This window comes from Thalassophryne amazonica, chromosome 19 (assembly GCF_902500255.1).
Source record: "Thalassophryne amazonica chromosome 19, fThaAma1.1, whole genome shotgun sequence".
Lineage (NCBI taxonomy): Eukaryota > Metazoa > Chordata > Actinopteri > Batrachoidiformes > Batrachoididae > Thalassophryne > Thalassophryne amazonica.
The window spans coordinates 36,446,563-36,463,633 of record NC_047121.1 but is presented as its reverse complement, the minus strand read 5'-3'; the positions used below and the strand labels follow the sequence as shown (position 1 = coordinate 36,463,633).

The window sequence follows — 17,071 nt, the reverse complement described above, 5'->3', positions numbered from 1 at the left end:
TGAGAACAACATCAATGTCTTCAAAATATAAAGCTTTTTTTTTTTGGTTGGTTCCATCAGTGACCAGACATAACCATATCAATTATAATTTGAGTTCAACAAGTTTAATACCCATAAAGAAAAAAAGGTTTGTGCTTGTAACATTCTAAAGTAAAAAGGACTCTAAATAATTATTATCATAATCGATTAAATGATGAATTAATTTCTCAGTAGTTTTACTATTTTTTGAATAGTTGTTCAGTCCATAGAATACCAACAAATAAATAAATAAATTCAAAGACGTTGAAAAATGTTTATCTATGTTATCCAACACCCAAGATGAAGCCTTCAATGCATTGTTTTGTCTACAGTCCAAAGATATTCAGTTTACTGCCAGACAGAAGTAAAGAAACTTAGAACCGGAAGGTGATGGTCAACTGGTAAAGCGTTGGACTTCAGACCAGAAAATCCTCGGATCAAAGTCCAGCCAGGCTATTTCTTTGCTAAGGGCCCTTAGGCAAGGTCCTTAATCCCCAAGTTCCTCCCAGTGTGCAGTGAGCACCCTGCATGGCAACACTGTGGTATCAGCGTGAATGGGTGAATGTGAGGCATAACTGTAAAGCACTTTGAGCTTCTGATGCAGATGGAAAAGTGCTATATAAATTCAGTCCATTTATCCAGGGCTGTGAAATGAAAATTGTGAAATCTGAGGAAAATTCGCAGAAACAGAAAAGTTAATTACTTTTCCAGTTGACAGAGTTTGTAATCCGACCTGCCCCTGAGGTCGAGGTAAGCATGAGTGTTATGTGTCTATACGTGTCAGAAAAGGGTGATTGATGGGGAGTAAGATATACACTGGAGACAGTACCTGCCCTAGGGGATCAAGGACAGAACAGTTTTCCCCACATGCCCATACATTTAGCTTAACTCAATTACAGAGCAAGTAACTAGGAGTTGGGAGATCTGTCCCCCAAGAAACGGGCAACTAAATAGGAGTTGGACATGGTCGGAAAAATTGCCGGTCAAGTAAATAGGAGTTGGAAACAATATCCAGCAAGTAAGTGTGAACTTGACACACAAGTGTCACCCCCAACTCCTATTTACTTGCACTGCCAAAAATGAGACCACGCCTGACCACACCCCACTACAAATCAGTGATACAAGACTCCACCCAACTATTAACCATGCCCTACTATTATACACCCAACTCCTATTTAGTCTTCCAAAGGTTACAGACCCAACTCCTCATTACTTTGCTGGGAAGTGCTAGGCAAAAGTGCTAGAATACCAGGCATCTTCATGAAGGCAAATAAGTAGGACCTGGGAGCAAGAGACTAGTCAAACAAAATTCTGCCCAATTTAATGTGGAGTTGATGGTAAAAATGATGCATGTGAAAACACAATAGCTACATGTAAATGGCAGGTGTAGGTATATTTTGCTCCTTTTCCTTTCTGTAAATTGTGTAGTTTTCACAAATGCATCCTTCACCACTAGTCCAAAGTAGGCCTAAATGAATACAGATTATAAAGAAAAATGTGCCAGTCACAACCAGACTGACTGCATATTTAGGACAGAGCAGTAAATGGGAGTGCAGCACAGTCATGTTGCAGCCTGAACGGCATAGTGTTATTGTAAGTCAGTTGCAGCTGTGACTGTCCAACATCATTCAGTAACCCTGTATTAGTGAATGAAAATGAATTTGCCAGTCTGCTGAAAGCAATCATGTCAATTATAAATATATGAGGATGTACAGTCCATAACTAGTTGGACAGTGACACAATGTTTCTGTGCTTTTTTACCTCTGTACAATGGAGTAGAACTGAAACAAGATGTGTTTGCAGTCTAGACTTCAGGATTTAATCGATGAGGTTTCAAAAAATATCACATGAAAATTCAGTAGGTATATCTTATATATTATATTCCAATACTAAGGTGAAACTATGCTAGTATACTAAGCCTTAGGTATATCTAAATATCTAAAAAGGAAGAGTAAAATAGAAGAGTAGAAAAAAGTAGAGTAGAGCCATTTAGGTGCCTGGTCTTGAAAACCAGGGATGGTAGGTTGAAAAACTTTTTTATCCCATGGGATAAAACATGAACTACTTATGAGTATGGCCATTTTCACACAGTTCCTCCATTTTCTGAGGCCATGAGGAATTGGACAAACTAAATATTAAGATTTTACGAGGGGTGGTGGTCAAGTGATTAGTACACTTGGTGTCAATGCAGATGCTCCCCGGTTGAAACCCCACCCCTGCTACAAATCATCACTTTTACAACCGGTTTTCCTCTCTTGGACTTCATGCACAAAAATCATTATGAAATACAAACAGTAAGGTACTGCATGGTAAATCTGTTTGGAGTAGGCAGTTCTCAAAAACTGAGTGGCCTTGCTGAAAGGGGACTAGCAAGGGAAGCCCCCAAGACCCCTCTGAGGATGTTATAATCTGTGCCTGTGATTGGAGAAACTGCACGGTGCAACTTTGGTTTGCTGCATCAGCAGCCATGCAGCTTCATGGTAAAGTGGAAGAGAAAAGGATTTCATAAGACTTTTATGTTGTATGAAAATCAGCAGTCGTTTGTCAGAAGGCACATGGGAGACTTGAGCCTAGATTTGATCTAGTATGTTAAAATACTTCCCTGCTGTACTCCACTTTGGATGCAAATAACAATTATTTTCATAACCAATTAGTCAAGAAAATAAACAACAAATTCATTGATTAGTTGTTTGGTCCATAAAATGTTAGAGCATGATGACAAATGTCATTTAATGTTTCCCAGAGCCAAACTTGATGCCTTCAAATGTCTTGTTTTGTCCACAGCCCAATGATATTCAGGGAAATTCCATGTGACTCGCATTACATTTTTAGCCCACTTTTCACAGTTTGTCTTTTAGTATCTGGTACACTTGGAGGTTGTAAGAATCCAACTGTTGCATGCAAGAACCCATTCCTACAAGGTACTGAATGAAATCACCAAAAGCTGAAAATACTCAACAACTAGGATTTTAATTATATCTAATTAACACGTGACTCGCGTTACACAAAAAGGAAAGTGAACAAAACCTTACATTAACACACATCAAATTCTCTTAAACATAGGCAGGGTGTTATATAATTTGTGTGACTTGCGTTACCGTGACTCGTGTTACATTTTTCCAGTGTAATTTGAATACTCACTACACTGATTATTTTATTTATACAAAAGCTCTGTATGTAATGGTCTGTAATGAGCGTGAGTAGTTTGGCCAATCACACAAGCTGATGACATATTCTCAACCAGAAATACTTATATCAGTTCACACATTATCCCCTTTCCTTAAATTCAATACACTTTACCTTTAAATGTCTCGTTTTTTTCACAATTTGGAATTCATGGATGTGGACATTTACCATAGGATTTCATAATATAAAACCTGTTCCTTGCAAAATGGTAACTGTAGTATTTCAGGAAGCCCTACGCCAAATGAATACAATACCAATCAGTTGCGCAGCTGTTAAACACCATCAAACCCAAAATGCCCTCAGTTATTTACAACAAGGGGTTGGCTCAATTTCTTGACCATTTTCTCACTGCTGTAAAGATTTCTTCAGGTTTAACTGCCCACTTCCAGTTTTTGCCAGCAGGCACCATCACAGACACTTGGTAGTCATCATCTACAATTTGCTTCACCTCACCAGGATAAATTTTACTGTGACTGTTGACGACCTGTCAGATTTGTGGAGTCAGCAGGCACCAGATTCGTTATTATAACTGAGGAGAAAACAAGTTTGTGTCGCCCTCCTTTGTACAAAAAAGAATGAAAAAATACTGCTGGACAGTGGTGCTCTGTGCTGGACGGTATTTAGTATGACCCCATGCAGCAGGAAGTGTCTAGAAATTCAGTTCACTCACATTGGCATTGTACTAAATAGCCCTTTGTTTCTCCGTGTTTCCTTTCTTTTTTTATCTAATCTTTGTTCACGTATCTTTTAAGATATTAGACAAAGTTTCCCATGTGAACATTTAATTGAACTTACTTCTGATTGTCGTTAATGATGATGGATATGAAATCTTTTGTTTTTGTCTGATGAGCATGCTGTTTCACAAACATACAGGAAGTGAAATGGATTCTGGGAAAAACAGCAGCACTGCCCTCTTTTATAAGTCACAAACTAATTTGACGGCTACCCATATTAGAAACGACAGAAGTAAACCAATACATTACAGTAAAAATCAATGTGACTCACATTACCCTGTCCCATTTTTGTGACTTGTGTTACATGTGACTCACGTTTCAAATATTCAATGCCTTATTTTGCATCAGAGTAATGCAGGACTGACCTGTTTTTGGCATGATTGTCTTTGGTAAAGTCAAGGGAAGCAAATTTATCAGTAGCAGTTTTATTGTGTAAGGGGCTTCAGTGCAGTGAAAAAAAATGTCCTTTTCGTGACTCGCGTTACAGGATTTTTCATGCTGGATTCAGGAGTCTGTTATACAAAAATTACATTAGATAGCAACATATTATGTGAAAAAATGTTGATATGAAGGACTAGTGAATTTATATTTACATTGAATGATGAAATGTGTGCAAATTAAGTTGCAGGAGTAAAAGGAAATAATTGCTCTCTGGACTGCCAAAGGAGCTTTCTACACATAAAGTTTGAATGTGATTTTCATAAATGTATACCGTGGCCAACAATTACAGACGTTTCCTGCAACTACAAATTATATTCTGTCAAAAAAATGCACAATCAATAGAGTCTCAATTAGAAAAAAAATTACACCATTTTCCCACTTGGCATGGAATCGGTCTTCAGTTTAGTACTAAAGAGGACTAATGTGTAGTAAAAGAACCCAGAAAATATTTACAATTAAAATGCTTAAATTATTCATTAATCATCAAAATAATTGTTAATTTAACAGTAGACTAATAACTGATTAATGGAGGGTGCAACAGGCAAAAGTTGTATAACCCCAATTCCAATGAAGTTGGGACATTGTGTAAAATGTAAATAAAAACATAAAACAATGATTTGCAAATCCTCTTCAACCTATATTCAATTGAATACACCACAAAGACAAGATATTTAATGTTCAAACTGATAAACTTTATTGTTTTTGTGCAAATATTTGCTCATTTTGAAATGGATGCCTGCAAAGCATTTCAAAAAAGTTGGGACAGGGCAACAAAAGACTGGGAAAGTTGATGAATGCTCAAAGAACACCTAATTGTTAACAGGTGAGTGTCATGATTGGGTATAAAAGGAGCATCCCCAAAAGGCTCAGCCGTTCACAAGCAAAGATGGGGCGAGGATCACCACTTTGTGAACAACTGCGTGAAAAAAAATTTACATAACATTTACAACTTACTTTACAACATTTTACACAACGTCCCAACTTCATTGGAACTGAATTGTATGACACACAATTTCTTTAATCAGCCACTGAAACCTGTAACTCTTTTTCAAACCGTGCTCAGCCACGGACCTAAATGAGGCAGGGCATAATTCAAGGCCAGCCATTCTTAACAAAATAACGCTTTTATTTTAAGGAGTCTGATAGCGCGCTGAGAGAGAGAGAGAGAGAGAGAGAGAGAGAGAGAGAGCACTTTTATGAAACGGCAAAGTCAGCTTTGCGACACAGTGAACAGTCCTCATATAATGAGTCCAGTATGATAAAGTGAAGCAACGATCTTGCAGTATTTGTGAAATGGCGTACAGTACTGTGTTGCAGCGTGGGTGAGCTCACAATAGCGGACAGTAGCACGTTGCTGCGTGTACTCACGTGAAGGCTCCATGCTGTGCTGTATGCCGAAGAAAATTAAACATGTTTAATTTCTTCCGTCCTATGCGCGACGCCCTCAACACACTGCTGCCTATTGAGAAAAAACTCCACGTGAAGTGGGCAGAGAGCTGCTCATTACAGCGTAGATGATACGCTGTAATGAGCAGCTCTACGAATACGCCACTGTGACAGGGGCTTTATTGGGGCTTTATAAATACTTCCCTGCTGTACTCCACTTTGGATGCAAATAACAATTATTTTCATAACCAATTAGTCAAGAAAATAAACAACAAATTCATTGATTAGTTGTTTGGTCCATAAAATGTTAGAGCATGATGACAAATGTCATTTAATGTTTCCCAGAGCCAAACTTGATGCCTTCAAATGTCTTGTTTTGTCCACAGCCCAATGATATTCAGGGAAATTCCATGTGACTCACATTACATTTTTAGCCCACTTTTCACAGTTTGTCTTTTAGTATCTGGTACACTTGGAGGTTGTAAGAATCCAACTGTTGCATGCAAGAACCCATTCCTACAAGGTACTGAATGAAATCACCAAAAGCTGAAAATACTCAACAACTAGGATTTTAATTATATCTAATTAACACGTGACTCGCGTTACACAAAAAGGAAAGTGAACAAAACCTTACATTAACACACATCAAATTCTCTTAAACATAGGCAGGGTGTTATATAATTTGTGTGACTTGCGTTACCGTGACTCGTGTTACATTTTTCCAGTGTAATTTGAATACTCACTACACTGATTATTTTATTTATACAAAAGCTCTGTATGTAATGGTCTGTAATGAGCGTGAGTAGTTTGGCCAATCACACAAGCTGATGACATATTCTCAACCAGAAATACTTATATCAGTTCACACATTATCCCCTTTCCTTAAATTCAATACACTTTACCTTTAAATGTCTCGTTTTTTTCACAATTTGGAATTCATGGATGTGGACATTTACCATAGGATTTCATAATATAAAACCTGTTCCTTGCAAAATGGTAACTGTAGTATTTCAGGAAGCCCTACGCCAAATGAATACAATACCAATCAGTTGCGCAGCTGTTAAACACCATCAAACCCAAAATGCCCTCAGTTATTTACAACAAGGGGTTGGCTCAATTTCTTGACCATTTTCTCACTGCTGTAAAGATTTCTTCAGGTTTAACTGCCCACTTCCAGTTTTTGCCAGCAGGCACCATCACAGACACTTGGTAGTCATCATCTACAATTTGCTTCACCTCACCAGGATAAATTTTACTGTGACTGTTGACGACCTGTCAGATTTGTGGAGTCAGCAGGCACCAGATTCGTTATTATAACTGAGGAGAAAACAAGTTTGTGTCGCCCTCCTTTGTACAAAAAAGAATGAAAAAATACTGCTGGACAGTGGTGCTCTGTGCTGGACGGTATTTAGTATGACCCCATGCAGCAGGAAGTGTCTAGAAATTCAGTTCACTCACATTGGCATTGTACTAAATAGCCCTTTGTTTCTCCGGGTTTCCTTTCTTTTTTTTATCTAATCTTTGTTCACGTATCTTTTAAGATATTAGACAAAGTTTCCCATGTGAACATTTAATTGAACTTACTTCTGATTGTCGTTAATGATGATGGATATGAAATCTTTTGTTTTTGTCTGATGAGCATGCTGTTTCACAAACATACAGGAAGTGAAATGGATTCTGGGAAAAACAGCAGCACTGCCCTCTTTTATAAGTCACAAACTAATTTGACGGCTACCCATATTAGAAACGACAGAAGTAAACCAATACATTACAGTAAAAATCAATGTGACTCACATTACCCTGTCCCATTTTTGTGACTTGTGTTACATGTGACTCACATTTCAAATATTCAATGCCTTATTTTGCATCAGAGTAATGCAGGACTGACCTGTTTTTGGCATGATTGTCTTTGGTAAAGTCAAGGGAAGCAAATTTATCAGTAGCAGTTTTATTGTGCAAGGGGCTTCAGTGCAGTGAAAAAAAATGTCCTTTTCGTGACTCGCGTTACAGGATTTTTCATGCTGGATTCAGGAGTCTGTTATACAAAAATTACATTAGATAGCAACATATTATGTGAAAAAATGTTGATATGAAGGACTAGTGAATTTATATTTACATTGAATGATGAAATGTGTGCAAATTAAGTTGCAGGAGTAAAAGGAAATAATTGCTCTCTGGACTGCCAAAGGAGCTTTCTACACATAAAGTTTGAATGTGATTTTCATAAATGTATACCGTGGCCATCAATTACAGACGTTTCCTGCAACTACAAATTATATTCTGTCAAAAAAATGCACAATCAATAGAGTCTCAATTAGAAAAAAAATTACACCATTTTCCCACTTGACATGGAATCGGTCTTCAGTTTAGTACTAAAGAGGACTAATGTGTAGTAAAAGAACCCAGAAAATATTTACAATTAAAATGCTTAAATTATTCATTAATCATCAAAATAACTGTTAATTTAACAGTAGACTAATAACTGATTAATGGAGGGTGCAACAGGCAAAAGTTGTATAACCCCAATTCCAATGAAGTTGGGACATTGTGTAAAATGTAAATAAAAACATAAAACAATGATTTGCAAATCCTCTTCAACCTATATTCAATTGAATACACCACAAAGACAAGATATTTAATGTTCAAACTGATAAACTTCATTGTTTTTGTGCAAATATTTGCTCATTTTGAAATGGATGCCTGCAAAGCATTTCAAAAAAGTTGGGACAGGGCAACAAAAGACTGGGAAAGTTGATGAATGCTCAAAGAACACCTAATTGTTAACAGGTGAGTGTCATGATTGGGTATAAAAGGAGCATCCCCAAAAGGCTCAGCCGTTCACAAGCAAAGATGGGGCGAGGATCACCACTTTGTGAACAACTGCGTGAAAAAAAATTTACATAACATTTACAACTTACTTTACAACATTTTACACAACGTCCCAACTTCATTGGAACTGAATTGTATGACACACAATTTCTTTAATCAGCCACTGAAACCTGTAACTCTTTTTCAAACCATGCTCAGCCACGGACCTAAATGAGGCAGGGCATAATTCAAGGCCAGCCATTCTTAACAAAATAACGCTTTTATTTTAAGGAGTCTGATAGCGCGCTGAGAGAGAGAGAGAGAGAGAGAGAGAGAGAGAGAGAGAGAGCACTTTTATGAAACGGCAACAGTCAGCTTTGCGACACACAGTGAACAGTCCTCATATAATGAGTCCAGTATGATAAAGTGAAGCAACGATCTTGCAGTATTTGTGAAATGGCGTACAGTACTGTGTTGCAGCGTGGGTGAGCTCACAATAGCGGACAGTAGCACGTTGCTGCGTGTACTCACGTGAAGGCTCCATGCTGTGCTGTATGCCGAAGAAAATTAAATATGTTTAATTTCTTCCGTCCTATGCGCGACGCCCTCAACACACTGCTGCCTATTGAGAAAAAACTCCACGTGAAGTGGGCAGAGAGCTGCTCATTACAGCGTAGATGATACGCTGTAATGAGCAGCTCTACGAATACGCCACTGTGACAGGGGCTTTATTGCCTGCACTGTAATATGGTGTTATGTTTCACACATATCCTTGTGTTTGGCAAAGCAAACCACTTTAGATTAGAGCCCTCTGCCTGACACACACCTGCTAAAGGACTGAGACTGCAAGGACTGTGACTTTTCACTTTTCCGCATTCATTCCTTCCTCTCCCGTCATATTTTAAAAGCTTTTGCAGTGCGCCCGCTGATTACATTTTGATCATGGATCACATATATTTGGCAGAAAAGTCAGCAAACTTTACAACACGGACTCACAAAAAGATACGCAAATGACCCGCAATTCATGGAGGAAAATTACATATACTGTAGGTTTAGACGTTGATGATTGTTTAAAGAAGTGGAGCTCATTGAGGGAGAAATTAATCCAGCAAAAGTCACTGTTCCTGTGGCAAATTGCAAAAAGACATGACGAAGAACTTTAAAGAGTCACGCAGACGTCAACGTCTTTGCATAGCCACAGAGCTGGAGAAGCATAAATCAGGCTTTAGGAATCTAAGGTACCACTTTGCAGTGAACTTAGAAAAAAGAATGACTTGTCCAAATGTAATCTTTTTAATGCACATAATGTCCGGCGCTTATTTGAGGCAAATGTTTTTTTTCAGACAAAGTTTTGACCCAGTGTCGCCGACCGAATGGTCCCCCCTAAAAATACGACGTCTGTTAGAAAAGTATCGTACCTTTTTATTTTTTCAAAAACTATATGGATTTGATTCATATGTTTTTACGTCAGCCAAGCTTGAACCTTCGTGCGCATGCGTGAGTTTTTCCACGCCTGTCGGTTGCGTCATTCGCCTGTGGGCAGGCTTTAAGTGAGCACTGCTCCACCCCTCTCATCGTTGTTTCATTGCGAGGAAATGGTGGAATGATTTGGGCTTTTTTTCCATCAGAATTTTTTCAGAAACTGTTAGAGACAGGCAGCTGGAAACCATCCGGAAAATTTATCTGGCTTTCGGTGAAAATTTTACGGGCTTCACAGAGAATAAGGAGTGTTACTACAGCTTTAAGGACGGCCCACAATGGCGCACGGCACACCGCGCTCGAGCCGCCATCGAGAGGCAGAAACCACCACATAATTTCTAAACTGATCGCTGTGTGGAGCCGGGACCGTTGTGTGCACTTTCTCTGGTTATCACAAGAGCTGGACATCAGCGATTTTCCGGCAGATTTCACTTTTAACAAGAGATTTTGTCATTTAAAGCCGCGTGGAGGCTTCGCACGTCACGACCGATTCGCTGATGAAGCGAGACAAAGGAACACCTCCGTTTCGAAGTGTTAGAGGACAAGTTGGGACATGCCTATCTCGGCTTTCAGTGCTTACCAGTCGAGTGAGTATAAGAGAAATTGTGGAGAGCTGGGCATGTCCCAACTTGTCCTCTAACACTCCGAAACAGAGGTGTTCCTTTGTCCCGCTTCATCAGCAAATCGGTTGTGACGCGCGAAGCCTCCGCGCGGCTTTCCATGACAAAATCTCTTGTTAAAAGTGAAATCTGACAGAAAATGGCTGATGTCCAGCTCTTGTGATAACCAGAGAAATTGCACACGACAGTCCCGGCTCCACATAGCCATCCCTTTAGAAATGATGTGGTGGTTTCTGCCTCTCGATGTCGGCTCGGAGCGCGGCGCGCCGTGCGCCATTGTGGGCCGTCCTTAAAGCTGTAGTAACACTCCTTATTCTCTGTGAAGCCTGTAAAATTTTCACCGAAAGCCAGATAAATTTTTCGAATGGTTTCCAGCTGCCTGTCTCTAACAGTTTCTGAAAAAATTATGATGGAAAAAAGCCCAAATCATTCCGCCATTTCCTCGCAATGAAACAACGACGAGAGGGGTGGAGCAGTGCTCACTCAAAGCCTGCCCACAGGCGAATGACGCAACCGACAGGCGTGGAAAAACTCACGCATGCGCACGAAGGTTCAAGCTTAGCTGACGTAAAAACATATGAATCAAATCCATATAGTTTTTGAAAAAAATAAAAAGGTACGATACTTTAACAGACCTCGTATGTCTGCCCTGCCTTCACTGCGCATGTGTCATTAGCCGCGGTTCACGGATTATCACATCGTTTCTGCTTAAAACTGCACTCCAGTCATCATCTATCTCAGCGACAGATATCTGAAGTTTTTGTACAACAATCATTTCTGCATAAATTCAGCATTATTTCATCATAAAAGGCAAAGGAAGCAATCAGAGCGCCGCGGCTACACGAGCTGCTAGCTGATGCGTTCACTGTGCGTCATTATTTCAAAGCGTCACAGAGCATCGCCTCGTTTCTGCTTAAATCTGCCTTGTTTCTGCTTAAAACTGACTTTAGAATGATTTAAGAGGTTTTACCTTGTCAACTGATGGTTAATTAGCTAATTAACTAAACATTAGGGACATTACGAGGACTGCTTTCGTTCATTTAAGAAATATAGCAAAGATTCATCCCATCCTGTCTATGGCTGATGCTGAGACTCTGATTCATGCGTTTGTCTCTTCTAGATTGTACTATTGTAATGCTTTGTTTTCTGGTTTACCACAGTCCAGCATCAGGGGTCTTCAGCTGGTTCAAAATGCTGCTGCCAGACTTCTGACATGAAGCAGAAGGTTTGATCATATTACGCCGGTTCGGGAATCCCTTCACTGGCTTCCGGTCTCCTTGAGATCAGTTTTTAATGTATTACTATTGGCCTATAAAATTGTTCACGGACTGGCGCCCCCTATCTGGCCGGCCTGGTTGAGTCCTATGTACCGGCAAGGGCTCTGCGTTCACAGGGTGCAGGACTATTGTGTGTCCCGAGGGTGAAGAAAAGGTCAGCGGGTTACAGAGCTTTTTATCACCGCGCTCCAGCTCTGTGGAATGATCTGCCTGCACAAATACGACAGTCGGACTCTGGAGACTTTTAAAGCCAGGTTGAAGACACATCTCTTCTCCCTGTTTTATCATTAGTATTTTATTGTGTCTTTTTTTTATATACATTTTATTTATTTTACTTCTTTTAATTTTTTATTGTTAAATTTTTTATTGTATTTTAATCTTATTTCATTTTATTCTGCTTTTAAATGCTTGTGAAGCGCCTTGAGGCGATTACTCGTGATTTGGCGCTATATAAATTAATAAATTATTATTATTATTAATAATAATCCCATTAATCCACGTGATCGCTTTGGGTGAAGAGACTCAGACTCTGTTTTAGACGAGCAGCTGAGCTCCGAAATGATGCATTCATAGCGGAGGCAGGGCAGACCAATTTTTAGGGGTGGACCGTTCGGTCCACTGTCACTCGCAAAACTAGCTTGCTTAGCTCTACTGCATGTCAACCTAGTTAAAGTAAAGCGTTTAAAGTGGTATAAACTTAGTAAAAATCTGTCGTGTCATTAACCCAGTTAAACATCAACAACTAGCATAAGCTAACATCACTATAGCCTGAGTAACGTTATTAACTCCTGGTTATCTTTGCTGACGGTAATAACACGGTTATAGACAAGGCCAGATTGCTAGTTGGGTTAACTAACAGGTTTGCAAACGTCCAGTCTGCCATTTTTTGACTTGTTAGCAAACGCCCAATTTACCAGTTGAGTCATTCGAGCTAGCCAGCTAGTTAACAATTCTCTACTGACGTGTGTCCAGAAAAGATAAATTTATATGTACATATAGCATAAGAGTCGCCGGCTGGGCTAACTTACCATTTTTTAGCTCATGTTTCACAGTAAACAGGTCACCTTCTCTGGAAGATCCCTCCATCGGAGATGGCATCGTAACACCCAATAATGTTCAGATGCTTTTTAGACCAGACGTCTCTAATTTACAATATTAACGTGGATGAACTGAACCATTTATCACGATAACGCCTGTGAATTAGGCGAATAAGATTAAACGGATATATTGATAAATTTGTGACTAAAGCAAACCCATAGAAGACACTTCTTCCACCACTATCGCTACCTTCGCAACCGGGCAGTCCCTCTAATGTGATTGGCGTTGCTATGTGAAAATCTAACCGCTGATTGGTTGCTTGCCTGTTAGCAACCCATCCCGCCTTCTTCGAGAGACTGGTGCTGCTTTCGCGGTCTATCAGTACATTCCAGTGTTACAGCAACCACTTTGGTATTTTCTTGCAAATGATGAATTTTAAATCATTCTGTGTTCGTAATGAATATCCAGAAAGATTTGATTTATGTGTGAAAGCAAGTTGAATCATGGTAACAGCAACTGTAGCGATTATTTAAGTGAAAAATGTATCTTGTCTGACAGCACGAACTTCTATAACTAAAATATAAAGTTGTGGCAACTTTATTTTAGTGCTGTCAAGCTGTCATTCGCCTTTGAAAGCAGATGCGCTCTTTCACTCAACATTACGGCACTGGCCTTTATGTGCCGCTCTTTCTAGTCAAGTTGCAGCAAAATTAAAACAACATCCGGTTTGGACCTTCATCGCCTCCGTGAGCAAGGAACTTGTAGATTTTTAACTGGAATATATTGCATTATAAGCAAACAATTGGAAATACTTTAATTTCGTCTATTATCTATTTATTTATTTATTTATTTTGGAGGTCCAGCATACATGTTAAAGCACACATTTACCTCCATACATGTAACATTCTGAGAGTAACACAAAAACTGCAAAAATTATGTCCATTTTGGGCCTCTTGTAACATGTTTATGAATCATATCACAGTAACTTGATGTTAATCTGATGTCTGGGTCTAAGTGCCCAGTTTATGAACTATGATGTCCACAGACTTGTACATTACCGAAGGACTTACTTGAGGTCTTGCAGGTTGCAATCTGCAGTGTCCAAGATTAAATCTGTCTGGATTTCAAGGTCAAATTGTTTTACAGGAGTTGGCACACAATCAGACAAGTAAATAAATCTTTATTTTGAAATATTGCAGGACATTTTTATGTGACATAAATAAAATATATGAACCCCACAATACTCTGTACTGCTGCAGAGACCATGACACTGTCTCCAGAGTCAGTAACTTACCCCGATGCCCTCGCTACCTCCCATTAATTGTGTACTAAATGGTTAATCTGGATTCATGGGTGGTCAAATCACAGAGCCGACCATTTCCAGGTAAGCGCATGATCTCAGTCAATGTTGGATTTGGAAAAATAAGCAGCTGGGGGGGAATAAAACCACCAAAATGAGAATAGTCAATAGTCAAGATTGTGATGGTGGCACTACTATATGTAGGTGAAACATGAAGAATGATACAATGAGAGAAATAAGTGGGTACACAAGTGCTTGAGAAGAGTTCTGAAGATCCACTGACCCATGGGATTGTCAAATGAAGACATTAGAAGAGCAAATATCAAGCTTATGATTGAAGAAATATGGTCAGAGATGGAAGTTCTCACTTGTAAATATACTGGAGATAAGTCCAGAGCAGTGTAAAAAATAGCATTTACATGGACACCAGAAGGAAAAACATATAAATAAATAAAAAAATTGAAATATTAGACCAAGGCAGACATGGAAAAGATTAGTACAGGAGGAGTGGAGCTTTCTGTGGGTATTTGGAATTAGCCTGTTTTCCCCTCCATAGCAGAAGAAAATAACAGCAAGCAATTTGACCAAATTGTTCAGATGAACCCCCCACCCACTTCCCCGACTGTTCCTGACTACTCCTAAATTCCCTCCATCTCTAGAACAATACCCAAGACCAATTCCCAAACTACATGGACCTCATTCCTGGAGTATAACTTTAGGGGCATGGGACTAAATGACAGATTAGGCCATCAGATAGTCCAGAATTGTCGATCCCCCAACACACACCGCTCCACTTTTTGTTTGTTTGATTTTTTTGTTTTTGTTTGTTTGTTTACATTATTTCCTTTTGGTGAGCCTTCATGTGAGCTAATTTTGGAGTCAGACAGACTTGACGCACTTCTGGGAAAACTGATTTTTAATAGCTAGTTCAAAGTTCAAAGTTACATTCAACTGGCAAGTGAGTTTGCAAGAGGATTATCCAAACATGTTATGCTAAAAATACATCAGAATGTGTACTTGTAGTATAAGAGACCCCAATCATTCATTAGCACATTCTTGAATTTTTTTGGGGGGGTGATAACATTGTTTTAATCTTTTTCATACTTGGGAGTTGTTTGATTCCATTTACAGTTGACTTCAGCGTGATAAGCTACATAAAAAGAATTTAAAATATGGGCTTCCTGTACATCGTGTCCCCTGTCCAACGTCTGTCACGTCCGTGAAGCACCTAAACGTCTCAAAAACATGACTTTCAACACGCAGATGCGAGCCATTTCCCGGATGTAGTCTTTATTTTTGCTAACTTGACTAAACAAAAGCCGCCAATCAAGGACGTTACCGTAAAGCTGAGTGTAAACGAGCGCCCAAATACATAAAGCGGCTGTGTAACGTTAACGTTATTTTTGTTTTTTGTTTGTTTGTTTGTTTGACAGTGTTTCATTTCTGCGTTGAATATAAAGTTCGAGCGTTTTATTATGAACTCTAACTATGTTGTTATGTTTGTGCAGGGCATGTTGTGCAGGGCATGAACTCACGCACGTGGAAAAGCGTAAATGTCAATTAATTCTGACTTTCGAGTGTGAAGTTGATATAAATCCCTGCAAGCCAAATAGAAGAACACTGGGTACATACAAAAAGTCGACAAAAAGAACTTTAAAGTGCTTCTAAGATTTAATTATGCATAAGTAAACCATAACAATGTTCTAAAATGCAGCAAAATCATGGATCCCAAAAGGTTTTGCAATCACAAAAACAACAAACAAATGAAATGGGAAAACAATAGCATTAGTTTTAAATAAAGAATTGTAACCTTATAGTGAAATATTCGTATTTAAAATGACAGAATTCTAACAGTTACAATAAAACGTTCTTGCATAATTTAAAACAAAGTAGCCTAACATTAAAACGACTTGTTCTTTAAATCAGAACACAACAATAATAATAATAATCTATCAATCAATGTAAAATTAAAAGGTAACTATAGAGCTGTACTATCGTACTTTCTAAAGTTGTTACTATGTGCTGTGAAATCTGTTTTGTAATTTCACGTATGTGCTAAACGTTCCCACTATATTTGTCAATTTATGACAAGACACACAGAAGTTAATAACTTGAGTTTGGGTCTGTACCCTGAAGCACCAGACACTTTTTGAATTTATTTCTATCTATAGGTCCATTTTATTAGTTACATATTTAGTTCCTAAACGAACTATGCAGTCACGCCTCTTTGAGTGCATGGATGCCAGCAACTAACACGGTATCAAACTGCTCTCTGTGTTGGGGAAGGTGCTTGCAAGGATTATTCTGAATAGGATTCAGTTCCAGTTACTTGGTGCTTAATGAACAGAACTGTCTGGTTTCACACACGAGAAGTCATCGACCACATGATTTTTTTATGGAATAAATAGATACTCTGACTGCAGCAGCACTCTAGAAGCTGAGTGATGAACTGGAGTGTCTGGGTTTGCGATTGTCCTGGAACAAGACTAAAATCCAGGTTTCTAATGATTTTCTGGGCTCGGAAATTAGAAGTGTGTATGTGTGTAGTGAAAGTTTTGAACTTGTACAGATATTCACTTATCTCGACACTGATATTTGTGTCTCTGGGTTCTTAGCATTTGCGATCAAGTGATTCCTGGAAAGAGCTCATGGAGTCATGAGGTCACTGGACAGAAATGTTTGGTGATATAGAGGTCCACGCCTTTAGAATCCTAGTGTTTCCTGTCTTACTGTATGGCTGTGAGACTTGGACGCTAACTAGTGATCTAAGGCGATGACTGGATG

General features: G+C 38.9%; 1 protein-coding gene across 1 annotated transcript in view; it reads right to left on the bottom strand.

The window, feature by feature from the left end:
• Positions 1–13,257, bottom strand: part of rps6ka5 (ribosomal protein S6 kinase, polypeptide 5) — a 57,196-nt gene extending 43,939 nt beyond the window's left edge. Inside the window, exon 1 of the mRNA XM_034195426.1 lies at positions 12,978–13,257. Coding sequence (XP_034051317.1) covers positions 12,978–13,047 — 70 coding nt within the window. The 5' untranslated portion in view covers positions 13,048–13,257. The remainder of the gene's footprint in view (positions 1–12,977) is intronic.
• Between the last annotated feature and the right edge of the window lie 3,814 nt (positions 13,258–17,071).